Source organism: Oncorhynchus tshawytscha, unplaced genomic scaffold (genome assembly GCF_018296145.1).
Source record: "Oncorhynchus tshawytscha isolate Ot180627B unplaced genomic scaffold, Otsh_v2.0 Un_contig_3682_pilon_pilon, whole genome shotgun sequence".
Lineage (NCBI taxonomy): Eukaryota > Metazoa > Chordata > Actinopteri > Salmoniformes > Salmonidae > Oncorhynchus > Oncorhynchus tshawytscha.
The window spans coordinates 145438-164446 of NW_024609475.1; the positions used below are offsets into that span (position 1 = coordinate 145438).

The 19009-nt window shown below is 50.3% G+C and overlaps 2 protein-coding genes across 5 annotated transcripts in view; one reads left to right on the forward strand and one right to left on the reverse strand.

Annotated features, from left to right (window-relative positions):
- Positions 1-10298, forward strand: part of LOC112241099 (NIPA-like protein 2) — a 46683-nt gene extending 36385 nt beyond the window's left edge. For 2 of the 4 annotated variants that reach the window (XM_042315471.1, XM_042315473.1), the window contains exons 9-11: positions 4895-4958; positions 6044-6141; positions 9735-10298. In XM_042315471.1, the coding sequence (XP_042171405.1) occupies positions 4895-4958; positions 6044-6141; positions 9735-9841 (269 nt within the window). In that variant the 3' untranslated portion in view covers positions 9842-10298. Of the gene's footprint in view, positions 1-4894; positions 4959-6043; positions 6142-9084; positions 9483-9734 lie in introns of those variants that run through there. The other 2 variants (XM_042315472.1, XR_006082230.1) reach the window with 2 other exon arrangements.
- Positions 10299-13961: 3663 nt separating this feature from the next.
- On the reverse strand, positions 13962-18470 carry LOC121844944 (ribonucleases P/MRP protein subunit POP1-like). Its single transcript, XM_042315474.1, has 3 exons — positions 18249-18470; positions 14541-15357; positions 13962-14380 (listed from the first exon to the last, which is right to left on the reverse strand). The coding sequence occupies exons 1-2, from the start codon at positions 18293-18295 to the stop codon at positions 14604-14606; spliced, it is 801 nt and encodes a 266-aa protein (XP_042171408.1). The 5' UTR covers positions 18296-18470; the 3' UTR covers positions 13962-14380; positions 14541-14603.
- Positions 18471-19009: the final 539 nt, after the last annotated feature.

Here is a 19009-nt window from a genome sequence, read left to right on the forward strand (position 1 = left end):
TACCTAGTGTTAATCTGCCATTTACAGCTAATTGGCCAGTGTTACCTAGCGTTAATCTGCCAGTGTTACCTAGTGTTAATCTGCCATTTACAGCTAATTGGCCAGTGTTACCTAGTGTTAATCTGCCATTTACTGCTAATTGGCCAGTGTTACCTAGCGTTAATCTGCCAGTGTTACCTAGTGTTAATCTGCCATTTACAGCTAATTGGCCAGTGTTACCTAGTGTTAATCTGCCAGTGTTACCTAGTGTTAATCTGCCAGTGTTACCTAGTGTTAATCTGCCAGTGTTAATCTGCCAGTGTTAATATGCCATTTACAGCTAATTGGCCAGTGTTACCTAGCGTTAATCTGCCATTTACAGCTAATCTGCCAGTGTTACCTAGTGCTAATCTGCCAGTGTTACCTAGTGTTAATCTGCCATTTACAGCTAATTGACCAGTGTTACCTAGTGTTAATCTGCCATTTACTGCTAATTGGCCAGTGTTACCTAGCGTTAATCTGCCAGTGTTACCTAGTGTTAATCTGCCATTTACAGCTAATTGGCCAGTGTTACCTAGTGTTAATCTGCCAGTGTTACCTAGTGTTAATCTGGCATTTACAGCTAATTGGCCAGTGTTACCTAGTGTTAATCTGCCAGTGTTACCTAGTGTTAATCTGCCAGTGTTACCTAGTGTTAATCTGCCATTTACAGCTAATTGGCCAGTGTTAATCTGCCAGTGTTACCTAGTGTTAATCTGCCAGTGTTACCTAGTGTTAATCTGCCATTTACAGCTAATTGGCCAGTGTTACCTAGCGTTAATCTGCCAGTGTTACCTAGTGTTAATCTGCCATTTACAGCTAATTGGCCAGTGTTAATCTGCCAGTGTTACCTAGTGTTAATCTGCCAGTGTTACCTAGTGTTTCATTAACAACCTAACTCTGGCTGGATTCCAATAGGAATTACACGCCAGCATCATGTGACTTGTAAACCAGGAGTTTCCTAAGGCCTCATGATATATTTAATGTAGGAGTTGTGTTAGGATTAAACTAAGGCTTTATGATATATTTAATGTAGGAGTTGTGTTAGGATTAAACTAAGGCCTCATGATATATTTAATGTAGGTGTTCTGTTAGGATTAAACTAAGGCTTTATGATATATTTAATGTAATTGTCCCAAAGAGTTAATTTAATTCCAATTATATTCTACGCCGAGGAACTCACTTGACGTCCACAGGACTTAAAATGAACAAGTTCAACAACCAACTCTACAATTCACTCGAAAAGGAAATGATATTGGAGGTGTGGCTTAGTGGGGGCTTTCAATGGAAATGGCCAACTACTCCCGACCAGAGCCTTATGGGGCCCTTGTTAAAAGTAGTGTACTATATAGGGAATAGGGTGCCATTTGGGACACCCAAGGAGATCCCTGAGCTTGGCATTATTCCATTGTTCTCATCTATCAACAGACACCAGCATTGACTGTTGTCACCCATCCATCTCTCAGCAAGATGTATAATAATACCTATTAAAACAGGAGTCCTCAGATTTCCTCTGTGACGATTCCAGCTCATATTTCCCTCTGTGACGATTCCAGCTCAGATTTCCCTGTGTGACTGTTCCAGCTCAGATTTCCCTCTGTGACGGTTCCAGCTCAGATTTCCCTCTGTGACGGTTCCAGCTCAGATTTCCCTCTGTGACTGTTCCAGCTCAGATTTCCCTCTGTGACGGTTCCAGCTCAGATTTCCCTCTGACGATTCCAGCTCAGATTTCCCTCTGTGACGATTCCAGCTCAGATTTCCCTCTGTGACGATTCCAGCTCAGATTTCCCTCTGTGACGATTCCAGCTCAGATTTCCCTCTGTGACGATTCCAGCTCAGATTTCCCTCTGTGACGATTCCAGCTCAGATTTCCCTCTGTGACGGTTCCAGCTCAGATTTCCCTCTGACGATTCCAGCTCAGATTTCCCTCTGTGACGATTCCAGCTCAGATTTCCCTCTGTGACGATTCCAGCTCAGATTTCCCTCTGTGACGATTTCCCTCTGTGACGATTCCAGCTCAGATTTCCCTCTGTGACGATTCCAGCTCAGATTTACCTCTGTGACGATTCTAGTTGAGATGAGCTCTGTTGGAAAAAATAAAATGCATGTTTTGTTCCCTATAGCTCTGCTGGGATAACATCAGAAGTCTATGGGTAACACCCTCAGTGTTGGTGGCTTACTGATCAACTAGGGAACCATTTCTTTGTCTGCTTTTTCCTTTCCCACTGTCTCTGCCCCTCTCCCCCCTCTCCCCCTCTCACTGTCTCTGCCCCTCTCACTGTCTCTGCCCCTCTCACTGTCTCTGCCCCTCTCTCCCCATCTCCCTCTCACTGTCTCTCTCCCCCTCTCCATCCCTCTCTCACTGTCTCTGCCCCTCTCTCCTCCCTCTCTCCCCATCTCCCTCTCACTGTCTCTGCCCCTCTCCTCCTCTCTCCCTCTCACTGTCTCTGCCCCTCTCCTCCCTCTCTCCCCATCTCCCTCTCACTGTCTCTGCCCCTCTCCCCTCCCTCTCTCCCTCTCACTGTCTCTGCCCCTCTCCTCCCTCTCTCCCCATCTCCCCATCTCACTGTCTCTGCCCCTCTCCTCCCTCTCTCCCCATCTCCCTCTCACTGTCTCTGCCCATCTCTCTCCCCATCTCCCTCTCACTGTCTCTGCCCCTCTCCATCCCTCTCTCACTGTCTCTGCCCCTCTCCTCCCTCTCTCCCCATCTCCCTCTCACTGTCTCTGCCCCTCTCCATCCCTCTCTCCCCATCTCCCTCTCACTGTCTCTGCCCCTCTCCATCCCTCTCTCCCCATCTCCCTCTCACTGTCTCTGCCCCTCTCCATCCCTCTCTCCCCATCTCCCTCTCACTGTCTCTGCCCCTCTCTCCCCATCTCCCTCTCACTGTCTCTGCCCCTCTCCATCTCCTCTCTCCCCATCTCCCTCTCACTGTCTCTGCCCCTCTCCATCCCTCTCTCCCCATCTCCCTCTCACTGTCTCTGCCCCTCTCCATCCCTCTCTCCCCCATCTCCCTCTCACTGTCTCTGCCCCTCTCCATCCCTCTCTCCCCATCTCCCTCACTGTCTCTGCCCCTCCTTTCTGTCTCACTCCATCCCTCCTCTCCATCCCCATCTCCCTCTCACTGTCTCTGCCCCTCTCTCCCCATCTCCCTCTCACTGTCTCTGTCTCTGCCCCTCTCCATATCTCACTGTCTCTGCCCCTCTCCATCCCTCTCTCCCCATCTGCCTCTCACTGTCTCTGCCCCTCCTTTCTGTCTCACTCCATCCCTCCTCTCCAGCCCCATCTCCCTCTCACTGTCTCTGCCCCTCTCTCCCCATCTCCCTCTCACTGTCTCTGCCCCTCCTTTGTCTCTCTCCATCCCTCTTTCTCCCTGGGTTCTCTAGAATCACTGCCATCTCTTTTTAAAAGGTCCAACAGAGTCACTCAGTCTTGCGGCCTCCTGAGTGGCACAGCGTCACTACAGCCTGGGGTTCGATCCCAGGCTGTTTAACAACTGGCCGTGACCGGGAGTCCCATGGGGCGGCACACAATTGGCCCAGCGTCGTTAGGGGAGGGTTTGGCCGGGAGGGGCTTTACTTGGCTCATGGCGCTCTAGCGACTCCTTGTGGCGGGCCGGGTGCCTGCAGGCTGACCTCAGTCGAACAGTGTTACCACCGACACAGCTGGTGCAGCTGGCTTCCGGGTTAGCGGGCAGGTGTTGTGAAGTGTGGTTTGGCGGGTCATGTTTCAGAGGACATGTGACTCGACCTTCGCCTCACGAACCCGTTGGGGATGCAGCGATGAGACAAGAAATTGGAGGTAAAATAATCACTCGGCCTGGCTCGCATCTCCGGAGGACTTCTTTTTGTTGTTCTGTGACTCTGCCAGGCTAACTCCGCGCAACTCCACTGAAAACCTAAAAGAGCATCCCAAATGGCACCCTATTCCCTAGATAGTACACTACTTTCTATGGGCCCTGGTCAAAAGTAGGGCACTAAATAAAGACACGGATGGCATTTGGGGACGCCAAATGTTTTCATGGTCTGGTGCTCCATACTAATTAGAGTTTATCCTCCAGATATGGACAGCTGTCTGCCTCTGCCTCCCTCTCTGCCTCTCTCTCTCTGCCTCCCTGTCCCTCTGCCTCTCTCTCCCTCTGCCCCTCTCTCTGCCTCCCTCTGCCTCTCCCTCCCTCTGCCTCCCTGTCCCTCTGCCTCTCTCTCTCTCTGCCTGCCTCTCTCTCCCTCTGCCTCTCTGCATCTCTCTCTCTGCCTCTCTCTCTCTGCCTCTCTCTCTGCCTCTCTCTCTGCCTCTCTCTCCCTCTGCATCTCTGCCTCTCTCTCCCTCTGCATCTCTGCCTCTCTCTCCCTCTGCCTCTCTGCATCTCTCTCCCTCTGCATCTCTCCCTCTCTGCCTCTCTCTCTCTTTCCCCCTTCTCTGCATCTCTCTCTCCCTCTGCCCTCTCTCCCTCTGCAGCTCTCTCTCTCTCCTCTCTCTCCCTCTGCATCTCTCCCTCTCTCTCCCTCTGCAGCTCTCTCTCTCCCTCTCTCCCTCTGCATCTCTCCCTCTGCCTCTCTCCCTCTCTCTCCCTCTGCATCTCTCTCTCTGCCTCTCTCTCTGCAGCTCTCTCTCTGCCTCTCTCTCTCCCTCTCTCTCTCTCTCTCTCTCTCTCCCCCTCTCTCTCCCTCTGCATCTCTCTCTCTCTCTCTCCCTCTGCCTCTCTCTCCCTCTGCATCCCTCCTCTGCCTCTCTCTGCATCTCTCCTTCTGCATCCCTCCCTCTGCCTCCCTCTGCATCTCTCTCTCCCTCTGCCTCTCTCCCTCTGCCTCTCTGCATCTCTCCCTCTGCCTCTCTGATGTTGTTTTGGCTTGGTGTTAAACTACTTTTCTTTTGCAGGAATAGTATTTTACCAGGAATTCCAGGGCTTGGCTTTGCTCAATATTTTAATGTTTCTCTTTGGGTAAGTAGTATGCAAAACCCCATGAGTACTGTCTTTTTAAGAATACGGGCCTTGACATTCCACCTGAATACGGGCCTTGACATTCCACCTGAATACGGGCCGTGACGTTCAGAGTAGGGGCCGTGACGTTCAGAGTAGGGGCCGGGACGTTCAGAGTAGGGGCCGTGACTTTCAGAGTAGGGGCTGTGGATACTCTTCAGTCCCTGTATCTGGTTACTCTTAGTGGAGTTTAGTACACCGTCCCAGTGAACTCTTAGTGGAGTTTAGTACACCGTCCCAGTGAACTCTTAGTGGAGTTTAGTACACCGTCCCAGTGGAGTTTAGTACACCGTCCCAGTGGAGCTTAGTACACCGTCCCAGTGAACTCTTAGTGGAGTTTAGTACACCGTCCCAGTGAACTCTTAGTGGAGTTTAGTACACCGTCCCAGTGGAGTTTAGTACACCGTCCCAGTGAACTCTTAGTGGAGTTTAGTACACCGTCCCAATGAACTCTTAGTGGAGTTTAGTACACCGTCCCAATGAACTCTTAGTGGAGTTTAGTACACCGTCCCAATGAACTCTTAGTGGAGTTTAGTACACCGTCCCAATGAACTCTTAGTGGAGTTTAGTACACCGTCCCAATGAACTCTTAGTGGAGTTTAGTACACCGTCCCAGTGAACTCTTAGTGGAGTTTAGTACACCGTCCCAGTGGAGTTTAGTACACCGTCCCAGTGAACTCTTAGTGGAGTTTAGTACACCGTCCCAGTGGAGTTTAGTACACCGTCCCAGTGGAGTTTAGTACACCGTCCCAGTGAACTCTTAGTGGAGTTTAGTACACCGTCCCAGTGGAGTTTAGTACACCGTCCCAGTGGAGTTTAGTACACCGTCCCAGTGAACTCTTAGTGGAGTTTAGTACACCGTCCCAGTGGAGTTTAGTACACCGTCCCAGTGAACTCTTAGTGGAGTTTAGTACACCGTCCCAGTGAACTCCAGAGACCGTATCACTCTGAGGGTTCAGATGACTCCAAAATTGTAAACACTGTGATTTCAACTCCATGATTTTAGAGTGATATTTGAACATAACCTTCTCTCTGAACTCTTCCAGCTGCCTGCTCTCATTCATTGGAGTCTTCCTGATAGCCAGAGACAGACCCAAGATCAAGACTGAAAACATAACCTTCATAGCCATGGGGAAAATACCAGGTAACTATATACTTCTACAACAAATAGAAATGGATGGGAGCATTTGAAACATCTTGATTTAATATCCAAGACGAGATTTCTACAAGGAAACACAAATCAACCTTTTTTTGCCTAAACAAGTTGCATTTGAAGCAGGTAATTCTCTGTGATATTTTAACATGGTATTCCTGGTATGGCTCCAGCTAACCACACGTAGCAGGGGTACCAGAAACACCTGAAACTAAATCCCCCGGTCCAACAGTACCCATTTGTATTGTAACCCTGGACAAGCACACCTGATTCAACTTGTCCACTAATCATCAAGTCCTCAATTAGTTGAAGTGTTTGGCAAGGGTTACAACGAAACTGTTGGGGGGTACTGGAGGACCGGAGTTGGGCTGTTGGGGGGTACTGGAGGACCGGAGTTGGGCTGTTGGGGGGTACTGCAGGACCGGAGTTGGGGGGTTGGGGGTACTGGAGGACCGGGGTACTGGGCTGTTGGGGGTACTGGAGGACCGGAGTTGGGCTGTTGGGCTGTTGGGGGTACTGGAGGACCGGAGTTGGGGTTGGGGGTACTGGAGGACCGGAGTTGGGCTGTTGGGGGTACTGGAGGACCGGAGTTGGGGTTGGGGGTACTGGAGGACCGGAGTTGGGCTGTTGGGGGTACTGGAGGACCGGGTGGGCTGGGGGTACTGGAGGACCGGAGTTGGGCTGTTGGGGGTACTGGAGGACCGGGTTGGGGGTACTGGAGGACCGGAGTTGGGCTGTTGGGGGTACTGGAGGACCGGAGTTGGGCTGTTGGGGGTACTGGAGGACCGGAGTTGGGCTGTTGGGGGTACTGGAGGACCGGAGTTGGGCTGTTGGGGGGGACTGGAGGACCGGAGTTGGGCTGTTGGGGGTACTGGAGGACTGGAGTTGGGCTGTTGGGGGGGGGTACTGGAGGACCGGAGTTGGGCTGTTGGGGGTACTGGAGGACCGGAGTTGGGCTGTTGGGGGACCGGAGTTGGGCTGGAGGACCGGGGTTGGGCTGTTGGGGGGTACTGGAGGACCGGAGTTGGGCTGTTGGGGGTACTGGAGGACTAGGGTTGGGTTGGGGGTACTGGAGGACCGGAGTTGGGCTGTTGGGGGATACTGGAGGACCGCTTGGGAGTTGGGCTGTTGGGGGTACTGGAGGACCGGAGTTGGGCTGTTGGGGGGGGTACTGGAGGACTAGGGTTGGGTTGGGGGTACTGGAGGACCGGAGTTGGGCTGTTGGGGGGGGGGATACTGGAGGACCGGGGTTGGGCTGTTGGGGGTACTGGAGGACCGGAGTTGGGCTGTTGGGGGGTACTGGAGGGGATACTGGAGGACTAGGACCGGGTTGGGCTGTTGGGGGTACTGGAGGACCGGAGTTGGGCTGTTGGGGGTACTGGAGGACCGGAGTTGGGCTGTTGGGGGTACTGGAGGACCGGAGTTGGGCTGTTGGGGGTACTGGAGGACCGGAGTTGGGCTGTTGGGGGTACTGGAGGACCGGAGTTGGGGGCTGTTGGGGGTACTGGAGGACCGGGGTTGGGAGGTTGGGCTGGAGGACCGGGTTGGGCTGTTGGGGGTACTGGAGGACCGGAGTTGGGCTGTTGGTACTGGAGGGTACTGGAGGACCGGGTTGGGCTGTTGGGGGTACTGGAGGACCGGGAGTTGGGCTGTTGGAGGACCGGAGGGGGTACTGGAGGACCGGAGTTGGGCTGTTGGGGGTACTGGAGGACCGGAGTTGGGCTGTTGGGGGTAGTGGAGGACCGGGGTTGGGCTGTTGGGGGTACTGGAGGACCGGAGTTGGGCTGTTGGGCTGTTGGGGGTACTGGAGGACTAGGGTTGGGCTGTTGGGGGTACTGGAGGACTAGGGTTGGGCTGTTGGGGGTACTGGAGGACTGGGGTTGGGCTGTTGGAGGACCGGGGGGGTACTGGAGGACTAGGGTTGGGCTGTTGGGGGTACTGGAGGACCGGGGTTGAGCTGTTGGGGGGGGTACTGGAGGACTAGGGTTGGGCTGTTGGGGGTACTGGAGGATTGGGTTGGGCTGTTGGGGGTACTGGAGGACCGGGGTGGGCTGGGAGGTTCTGGAGGACCGGGGTTGGGCTGTTGGGGGTACTGGAGGACCGGAGTTGGGCTGTTGGGGGGTACTGGAGGACCGGAGTTGGGCTGTTGGGGGGGGTACTGGAGGACCGAGGGTTGGGCTGTTGGGGGTACTGGAGGACCGGGGTTGGGCTGTTGGGGGTACTGGATGACCGGAGTTGGGCTGTTGGGGGTAGTGGAGGACCGGGGTTGGGCTGTTGGTTGGGGGTATTGGAGGACCTGTTGGGGGTTGAGCTGTTGGGGGTACTGGAGGACTAGGGTTGGGCTGTTGGGGGTACTGGAGGACTAGGGTTGGGCTGTTGGGGGTATTGGAGGACTGGGGTTGGGCTGTTGGGGGTACTGGAGGACTAGGGTTGGGCTGTTGGGGGTACTGGAGGACCGGGGTTGAGCTGTTGGGGGGTACTGGAGGACTAGGGTTGGGCTGTTGGGGGTACTGGAGGATTGGGTTGGGCTGTTGGGGGTACTGGAGGACTAGGGTTGGGCTGTTGGGGGTACTGGAGGACTAGGGTTGGGCTGTTACCCTACAGTAAACCTGTTCAGGGGGTACTGGAGGACTAGGGTTGGGCTGTTGGGAGGTACTGGAGGACGTGGTTGGACCAGGGGTGCTTAGTGTCTTACCCTACAGTAAACCTGTTCAGACATCCCTCAATAGCCAGGAAGGTGCTTAGTGTCTTACCCTACAGTAAACCTGTTCAGACATCTCTCAATAGCCAGAGGTGCTTAGTGTCTTACCCTAGCAGTAAACCTGTTCAGACATCTCTCAATAGCCAGGAGGTGCTTAGTGTCTTACCCTACAGTAAACCTGTTCAGACATCTCTCAATAGCCAGAAGGTGAGGTTAATGTGCATTATCCCCAGCAGCAGAACAACGTGGTGAATGTGCATTATCCCCAGCAACAGAATAACATGGTGAATGTGCATTATCCCCAGCAACAGAATAACGCGGTGAATGTGCATTATCCCCAGCAGCAGAATAACGCGGTGAATGTGCATTATCCCCAGCAACAGAATAACGTGGTGAATGTGCATTATCCCCAGCAGCAGAACAACGTGGTGAATGTGCATTATCCCCAGCAGCAGAATAACGTGGTGAATGTGCATTATCCCCAGCAGCAGAATAACGTGGTGAATGTGCATTATCCCCAGCAGCAGAACAACGTGGTGAATGTGCATTATCCCCAGCAGCAGAACAACGTGGTGAATGTGCATTATCCCCAGCAGCAGAATAACATGGTGAATGTGCATTATCCCCAGCAGCAGAACAACATGGTGAATGTGCATTATCCCCAGCAGCAGAATAACATGGTGAATGTGCATTATCCCCAGCAGCAGAACACCATGGTGAATGTGCATTATCCCCAGCAGCAGAACAACATGGTGAATGTGCATTATCCCCAGCAGCAGAATAACGTGGTGAATGTGCATTATCCCCAGCAGCAGAATAACATGGTGAATGTAGACCAGCAGCAGAATAACTGAATGATCTATATGTCTTGTCTCTACTACAGGGAGAAAATGTAAAGACAAGGTCCAGCCGGAGGCTAAAAGCAACGCGTACGGATCTCTGGCAGCTAAACTCATGTGTAACAAACCTGGCCCACAGGACGACTCCTAATATCAGCCACACCTGTCTGTCTGTGTACAGAGACTACCTGTGTCAACACTACACATCTCTCTCCTGGGTTGCCAGACTGACTGACTACAGGGACAAAGTGAGAGCACGGTCTCCATTAGCAAAAAAATTCCCCAGATTTTCCAGAAATCCTAGTATCTTGTAACTCACTCCTGATTCCAGGAGACTTGCCAGAAGCAGGATTTCTGGGAAAACCTGGACATCTTTGGGAAAGTTACAATTGAACTCTGAACTCTGTTGCATACAGATACTGAGGAGAAGTCTCAGGATCGAACCCAAATGCACTACAGACACATAAAACGTCATTTAATTCTCAAGGAGGCTGTCTGGAGGAACCACCTGATATTCTCTGTTAATACGAAAGCAACTGTTGGATTGAGTTTCTGATGAGATGGTTTCAATCATTGATTTGTTAATAAACTGGAATGTGATATTTAAAGTGTTTCTCGAGCTCCCGGCTGGCAAAGGAGGTGCACCAGCGCACTCTACTGGTCGTAACAAGAATTACTATTTAAATGTGAGCTTTTTTAAACGTCTGGTTAAGCTAATAAACATGGACCAGGCTTCGGGAAGGATGGCCTCAGGACTACAGACATTTTAATATGACAACTACAGCTTCACCCTTTTTCAAATCAAAACGTCATTTTCTGAATTGCATTGCAAAGAGCAGTGTAATAGTTTAACTGACAGGTATGGCTGAGCCAACGTCTTCAACTCACCTCAGGGAACCCTCACCTCCATTTTGAATCATATCTTTAGTGACAATGGACTTAAGCAAAGGTATATCGGTAAGAAAAACACTCATTTTATTTTGACTTAAAAGTAAAAATGATCTGTCAATGTTAGACAATTTATCTTGGTAATAAAAAAATGAAAACATTTTAAACTCATTTTGAGAGTAGAAAGCCAGCTCAGTTTTATTAGTCGTATGTACGAGATATATCGTCCACAATGCTTACTGCAGGCTCCTACTTCACAACAATAATAGAGACAAATAGGAGCATGACGTAAATGTCTCGGTAGAATAGGAAACTTTCTAGAATCAGTAGAATACAGGAAGGCACAATATAATAGTCTAGTAACAGCAGGTGTGATGTGTGGCTCAGTTGGTAGAGCAGGGCACTTGCCTTGCCGTGGTTGTGGGTTCTATTCCCAACGGGGGACCAGTACGACACTGAATGCTCTCTGCTAAATGACTTAAATGTGAATGTAGACACTGAGGGTACGGAACACCTTCCTAATATTGAGTTGCACCCTCTTGACGTCGGGGCGTGGACTCTAGGTGTCGACAGCGTTCCACGAGGATGCTGGCCCATGTTGACTCCAATTACTTCCCACAGTTGGGAAATGGCCAAGACTAGTGCCTTTGAATGGGGTAGGAGCGCCTGTTTGAATGTGTCAAGAAGTGCAACGGTGCTGGGTTTTCCCGCTCAACAGTTTCCCAATGGACCATTGGGAAACTGTTCAAAGGCACTAGTCTTGGCCTTCAGACACAATCCATGTCTCAAGGCTTAAATCCTTTAATCTGTCTCCTCCCCTTCATCTACACTGATTGAAGTGGATTTAACATGACATCAATAAGTAAGACAGGTTGGTTATCAGGCCTGCAAACTTGATGATGGGAGTTGATGTGGTGCAAAGCCATGCAGTCGTTGGTGAACAGAGAGTACAGCAGATGACTGAAGACACACCCCTGGGGCCTCTGATGCTAATCCTCACAGCCTGCGGTCGGCCCGTCAGGAAGTCCAATTCCTGTTCCCTCTTCTAGAATATTATCTCAACAGTATTACAGAGTTCCTGTTCCTCTTCTAGAATATTATCTCAACAGTATTGCAGAGTTCCTGTTCCTCTTCCAGAATATTATCTCAACAGTATTGGAATTCCTGTTTCTATTCTAGAATAGTATCTCAACAGTATTACAGAGTTCCTGCACTTAAATATAAACAGCACCCAAAGTGAGTACCTCTGCCTCCAGAACAGCCTGAATTCTTCGGGGCATGGGCACGTTGCTCAATTGGTATCAAGGGCCCTAACGTGTGCCAGGAAAACATTCCCCACACCGTTACACCACCAGCCTGTACCGTTGACACCAGACAGGATGTGGCCATGGACTCATGCTGCTTACGCCAAACCCTGACATCAGCAGGACGCAACAGGAACCAGGATTGGTCGGACCAGGCACTGCTTTTCCACTCCTCAGTTGTCCAGTGTTGATGATCACGTGCCCACTGGGAGCCTCTTGTTGTTTTTATCTGATAGGAACCCGGTGTGGTCGTCTGCTGCAACAGCTCATCCGTGACAAGGACCTACGAGTTGTGCATTCCCAAGATGCATATCTGCACACCACTGTTGTACTGCGCCGTTATTTGCCTGTTAGCTTGCACGATTCTTGCCGTTCTCCTTGGACCTCTCATCACCGAGCTGTTGTCACCCACAGGACTGCTGACCTCTCATCAATGAGCTGTTGTCACCCACAGGACTGCCACCCTCTCATCAATGAGCTGTTGTCACCCACAGGACTGCCACCCTCTCATCAATGAGCTGTTGTCACCCACAGGACTGCCGACCTCTCATCGAGCTGTTGTCAGGACCTCATCAATGAGCTGGTCACCCACAGGACTGACCTCTCATCAATGAGCTGTTGTCACCCACAGGACTGCCGACCTCTCATCAATGAGCTGTTGTCACCCACAGGACTGTTGTGCCAACCTCTCATCAATGAGCTGTTTCACCCACAGGACTGCCGACCTCTCATCAATGAGCTGTTGTCACCCACAGGACTCTCATCAATGAGCTGTTTTCACCCACAGGACTGACCTGACCTCTCATCAATGAGCTGTTGTCACCCACAGGACTGCTGACCTCTCATTAATGAGCTGTTGTCACCCACAGGACTGCCGACCTCTCATCAATGAGCTGTTGTCACCCACAGGACTGCCGCTGACTGGAGCTGTTTTCACCCACAGGACTGCCACCCTTCATTAATGAGCTGTTTTCACCCACAGGACTGCCGCTGACTGGATGTTGTTTGTTTGTCGTACCGTTCTCGGTAAACCCCAGACACTGTCATGCGTGAATAGCCCAGGAGGCCGGCTGGCCGGCGATCACAGCGCGCTCAAAATCGCTTAGGTCACTCGGTTTGCTCAATCGAACAGTAACTGAATGGCCGGTCTGCTTTTTATAGCAGGCCACGCCCATGTGACTCACTGTCTGTAGGAGCGAACCATTTTTGTGAACGGGGGGGTGAACCTAAAATTAATTGTCAATAATAATAATACATTTTATTTGGTAGTTTCCTTTCAGGACATCGTACATAAAGTATATTTCATTTAGGCCTATGTAATGAATTTTAAATTATGCTTGAATATTTAAAAATGGGGGAAAAATATTAAATGTATAAAATTATAGCAAATCAGCTCATCAATTTCAAAATAAGGGGTGTGTTCTGGCACATGTCACTTACTGCTACCATGTGCAGGCTGCTACACACCATTAGCTGCTCTCACTAGCACCATGTGCATCGCTGTTACTGCTAGACAACCATGTGCAGTAAACAGTAGGCTGCAGGCTAGGCTACACACCATTAGCTAGCTCTCACTAGACAACTACCATGTGCAGTAAACAGTAGCTATCGCTGTGCAGGCTCCCAGCAGTTAGCACACTGTTAGGCAAGACAACTACCATGTGCAGTAAACAGTAGCTATCGCTGTGCAGGCTAGGTTACACACCTGTTAGCTCTCAAGACAACTACCATGTGCAGTAAACAGTAGCTATCGCTGTGCAGGCTAGGCTACACACCACTGCTAGCTCTCAAGACAACTACCATGCAGTAAACAGTAAACGCTGTGCAGGCTAGGCTACACACTGTTAGCTAGACAACTACCATGTGCAGTAAACAGTAGCTGTGCAGGCTAGGCTACACACCTAGCTAGCTCTCAAGACAACTACCATGTGCAGTAAACAGTAGCTATCGCTGTGCAGGCAGTAACACCATTAGCTAGCTCTCACTAGACAACTACCATGTGCTGTGCAGGCAGGCCAGGCTACACTATACAGTAACTAACACAGTGTTTGACAGGGAATAGGCTTTAGGTAACTCAGATTGGAGTAGAGGGATTTTTATTGTCAACCACTTCAACTACAGCTCTCAAATCCAAACAAAGATGGGAATCAGGCAAACCAAAGAATGACTGGTGTCTTCTCTACAGAACCAGTACACACCCAGTGACAATCTGAAGGCAGTCCCTTCCGTGAAAACAATATTGAACATTTTTTTTTTTTTTTTTTTTTGACTCATTTCAACTCAAATGAAAAACTCCCAGAAAACCTTACAGGGAATTATTATCAATAAAAAGTTATTCCACTCAAACAATGTGGGTAATGTTGTGTGTGCATGCCAGGCATTTAATATCTAGTACCCCTAACAGGGGTCGGGGTGAAGGGACTCGCACTAGGCACAGTGTTTTATTTCATATCTAGTACCCCTAACAGAAGCGGCACTGTTGTGATGTGGGATTGAACCTGCAGTACTCCTCAGACGTGGGATTGAACCCGCAGTACTCCTCAGACCTCTGTTGACCTTAGTGACGTGGGATTGAACCCGCAGTACTCCTCAGACCTCTATGTTGATCTTAGTGACGTGGGATTGAACCCGCAGTACTCCTCAGACGTGGGATTGAACCTGCAGTACTCCTCAGACCTCTATGTTGATCTTAGCGATGTGGGATTGAACCTACAGTACTCCTCAGACCTCTATGTTGATCTTAGCGAAACGGTATTGCAGTGATCCGGGGTTCCGTAGCAGCACCAGTCCTCTCTGGCCATCAGGCTGTCTGAGCAGGGTGTGTAGGAGACCAGTAAGGCTGAGGAGCCCCAGAGCCTCTCCACAGCCAGCCGACAGGGAGAAGTCCCCCTGGGTCACCCAGCCCAGAGTCACCCTGGAGCAGTGGGAGGTGACGCTGGGAAGGGGCTCCGGCCAGAGACCCAGAGTCAGGGCTGAGGTACAGGGGTTGGTGAGGCTGGAGGAGGAGCTAGGATCAGGGTTGACACTAGCGACTGAGGTATAGGGGTTGGTGAGGCTGGAGGAGGAGCTAGGATCAGGACCAGGGTTGACACCAGGGACTGAGGCAGGGTCAGACTGCTTGGCGGAGGAAGAGGAGGTTCCAGGTTTGTTGTGGTCCTTCTTGCGTGGCCGTTTGACGCGGCTCTTGAAGTGGTCAGTGTGTAGCGGCTCCTGGGGCCCTGTGCAGCCCGGCTCCTTACGTACCAGCTGGAGGTCCTCTGCGGTGGGGACACACACCAGGGCGTGCTGCTCCGGTTGGCCCTTGGTGACGAGGGAGAGACGGATCCACACCAGGCTGCTGCCACCGTGTGCTGAGAGGAGAGACGCTGCAACGTTACGGTTGAGTTGTGGTGTTGATCCGAGGTTACGTGCCCTCTGACATTTAGAGGATGTGGGGCGACACCAAGCGGACAGCTGCCTTAGAGACTTCCTATTCCTGTTGAACACAGAGACAACCAATTAGGGTTCAGTGTTTAAGCTGCGGAAACCAATCGTGGCTCAGGGTTTATAAAATACGGCCACTACTTCTAGGAAAACCATTTTGTATCCTCAGTGGACCAACAAAGTGGTCTTACAAGGTATGAACTGTTGTGTTTTCTTTAAACCGCCCAGTGATTCCCAGCACCACAAAAAAAAATGGATTCAGCCAAAACGCAGTAAAAACACAATCTGAGCTCATGAAGTCAGCCATTACTCTATAAACTGCTGATTTTAGGAGGATAATCTCTCTGATGTAGGGTAGTCATTTGGGTCTGAATGTTCCCATCATGAAAAGGTATGCTGGGGGGGTGTGTTTATGTTCTCATCGTGAAAGGTATGCTGGGAGGGGTTATGTTCTCATCGTGAAAGGTATGCTGGGAGGGGTTATGTTCTCATCGTGAAAGGTATGCTGGGTAGGGGTTATGTTCTCATCGTGAAAGGTATGCTGGGAGGGGTTATGTTCTCATCGTGAAAGGTATGCTGGGTAGGGGTTATGTTCTCATCGTGAAAGGTATGCTGGGGAGGGGTTATGTTCTCATCATGAAAGGTATGCTGGGGAGGGGTTATCATGAAAGGTATGCTGGGGAGGGGTTATCATGAAAGGTATGCTGGGGAGGGGTTATCATGAAAGGTATGCTGGGGAGGGGTTATCATGAAAGGTATGCTGGGGAGGGGTTATCATGAAAGGTATGCTGGGGAGGGGTTATCATGAAAGGTATGCTGGGGAGGGGTTATCATGAAAGGTATGCTGGGGAGGGGTTATCATGAAGGTATGCTGGGGAGGGGTTATCATGAAAGGTATGCTGGGGAGGGGTTATCATGAAAGGTATGCTGGGAGGGGTTATCATGAAAGGTATGCTGGGAGGGGTTATCATGAAAGGTATGCTGGGAGGGTTATCATGAAAGGTATGCTGGGGAGGGGTTATCATGAAAGGTATGCTGGGAGGGGTTATCATGAAAGGTATGCTGGGAGGGGTTATCATGAAAGGTATGCTGGGAGGGGTTATGCATCAGAGCTGTCAGACACTACGCTACACTGTGGGGGAAAAGGTGTCATTATTAAAACAATAGGGGTTTCATAAAATGTGAAACATTATGAATGAATACTATAAGTTATGCAGAGGAGAGGATGAAACTAATATTAGAGGTAATGAAAAACACTTTCTAGTGAAATTCAGGACTCTATTCAGTCTGCGGCTGAAGCTCGACAGATTCAGGACTCTATTCAGTCTACGGCTGAAGCGCTACAGATTCAGGACTCTATTCAGTCTACGGCTGAAGCGCTACAGATTCAGGACTCTATTCAGTCTAAGGCTGAAGCGCTACAGATTCAGGACTCTATTCAGTCTAAGGCTGAAGCGCTACAGATTCAGGACTCTTCAGGTTAAGGCTGAAGCGCTACAGATTCCGGACTCTATTCAGTCTAAGGCTGAAGCGCTACAGATTCCGCTAGAATAGAAATTGAAAGATAATTTCCCATTGAGCCGACATATGCCACGTTTACCGTGAATGCAGTCTCCACTTCCGCTGTAACATCGCCTTTAAATGTCAAATTGCGCCGTAACATCGCCTTTAAATGTCAAATCGCGCCGTAACATCGCCTTAAAATATCAAATCTCGCTGTAACATCGCCTTTAAATGTCAAATCGCGCCGTAACATCGCCTTTAAATGTCAAATCGCGCCGTAACATCGCCTTTAAATGTCAAATCGCGCCGTAACATCGCCTTTAAATGTCAAATCGCGCCGTAACATCGCCTTTAAATGTCAAATCGCGCCGTAACATCGCCTTTAAATGTCAAATCGCGCCGTAACATCGCCTTTAAATGTCAAATCGCGCCGTAATGCTAAACTACCGTGATACGGACTGAAGAGGCCTAACAGGATATAAGGAGGACGTTTGACTGAGGAACTTTCCTGAACAAAACATATCATTGCAGGAGGACCAATAAGTACCAGTCCTTTGTGAAAACATGGGCTAAGCAGGATACTATAAGCTAGTTGAGATAAGTCTTCTAGACAGGTTAGCTGACAACGTCACTTCAATGAGGCAAGGCCGTGTGTTGTAATGATTCTGGTTGGTCCGACAGCTAGTTATCTTGTTCTTGATAACATGAGGTGTTTTGACTGATGTCAAATATTATTTTATTTGACCTTTATTTAACTAGGCAAGTCAGTTAAGAACAAATTCTTATTTACAAAGACAACCTAGGAACAGTGGGTTAACTGCCTGTTCAGGGGCAGAACGTCAGATTTGTACCATGTCAGCTCGGGGGTTTGAACTTGCAACCTTCCGGGTACTAGTCCAACGCTCTAACCACTAGGCTACCCTGCCGCCTCTACACTCTAACCACTAGGCTACCCTGCCCCCTCTACACTCTAACCACTAGGCTACCCTGCCGCCTCTACACTCTAACCACTAGGCTACCCTGCCCCCTCTACACTCTAACCACTAGGCTACCCTGCCCCCTCTACACTCTAACCACTAGGCTACCCTGCCCCCTCTACACTCTAACCACTAGGCTACCCTGCCCCCTCTACACTCTAACCACTAGGCTACCCTGCCGCCTCGACACTCTAACCACTACCCTGCCCCCTCTACACTCTAACCACTAGGCTACCCTGCCCCCTCTACACTAACCACTAGGCTACCCTGCCCCCTCTACACTAACCACTAGGCTACCCTGCCCCCTCTACACTCTAACCACTACCCTGCCTCATAACTGTTCTAAATCACTGCACCAAGCGGATCCTTCTTCCTACCACGGGGTCCATTATATCCAGATAATGTACACAGCTCAGTGTTTATCCCTCACATATATACAGTATCATCCAGAAGTGGCATCTACCTCAAGACTGTGAAGTTACTCTGTGGTGGTGTCACTTCCTGTTCCATTGGTACGACTGCCTCCTCCCCTCCCCCTCCTCCTCCTTCCTCCTTCACGATCAGCTCCCACTCCTCGACCAGCTGTTGCCAGGGACAACGGAACGGAGCCAGGCAGCCATGTTTGATGTAATTGGTCCGTTTGGCTGGTGGGCGCCTATACAGAGGTCAAGGGGTCATGCTCTAGTCAAACTGTTTCAGGGCACGAGGGGGAGCCCAGTCGTTTATGTAACAATGATATATAACCCAGTCATTAGCCTCCACTTGATGAAATGAGCTCAGTTGAAATATTAAACTCTCGCCGGTAATCTGACTTGAATCTTAACAGTGTTAAACACAGATCCTGTATCAATATGTTGGTTTGAGAGCCATTATATACAGTATGAAACATCCAGAATACCAGTGAGTTAGACTTCATCAAACACTACCAGACACCCCCTTTTACCTGGAGTTACAGGTCACACCGACCATCTCCTCAACACACCTGGAGTTACATCAGGTGATACCAACCCTCTCCTCAACACACCTGGAGTTACATCAGGTGATACCAACCCTCTCCTCAACACACCTGGAGTTACATCAGGTGATACCAACCCACCTGGAGTTACATCAGGTGATACAAACACACCTGGAGTTACATCAGGTGATACCAACACACCTGGAGTTACATCAGGTGATACCAACCCTCTCCTCAACACACCTGGAGTTACATCAGGTGATACCAAC

Bases quoted from the DNA above. Each gene is read 5' to 3' on its own strand.
- LOC121844944 (XM_042315474.1), bottom strand. From the start codon at position 18,295: ATGGAACAGGAAGTGACACCACCACAGAGTAACTTCACAGTCTTGAG. The intron at 15,358-18,248 runs GTAGATGCCACT...TGTGTTCAACAG, and splicing joins AGTAACTTCACAGTCTTGAG to GAATAGGAAGTCTCTAAGGC.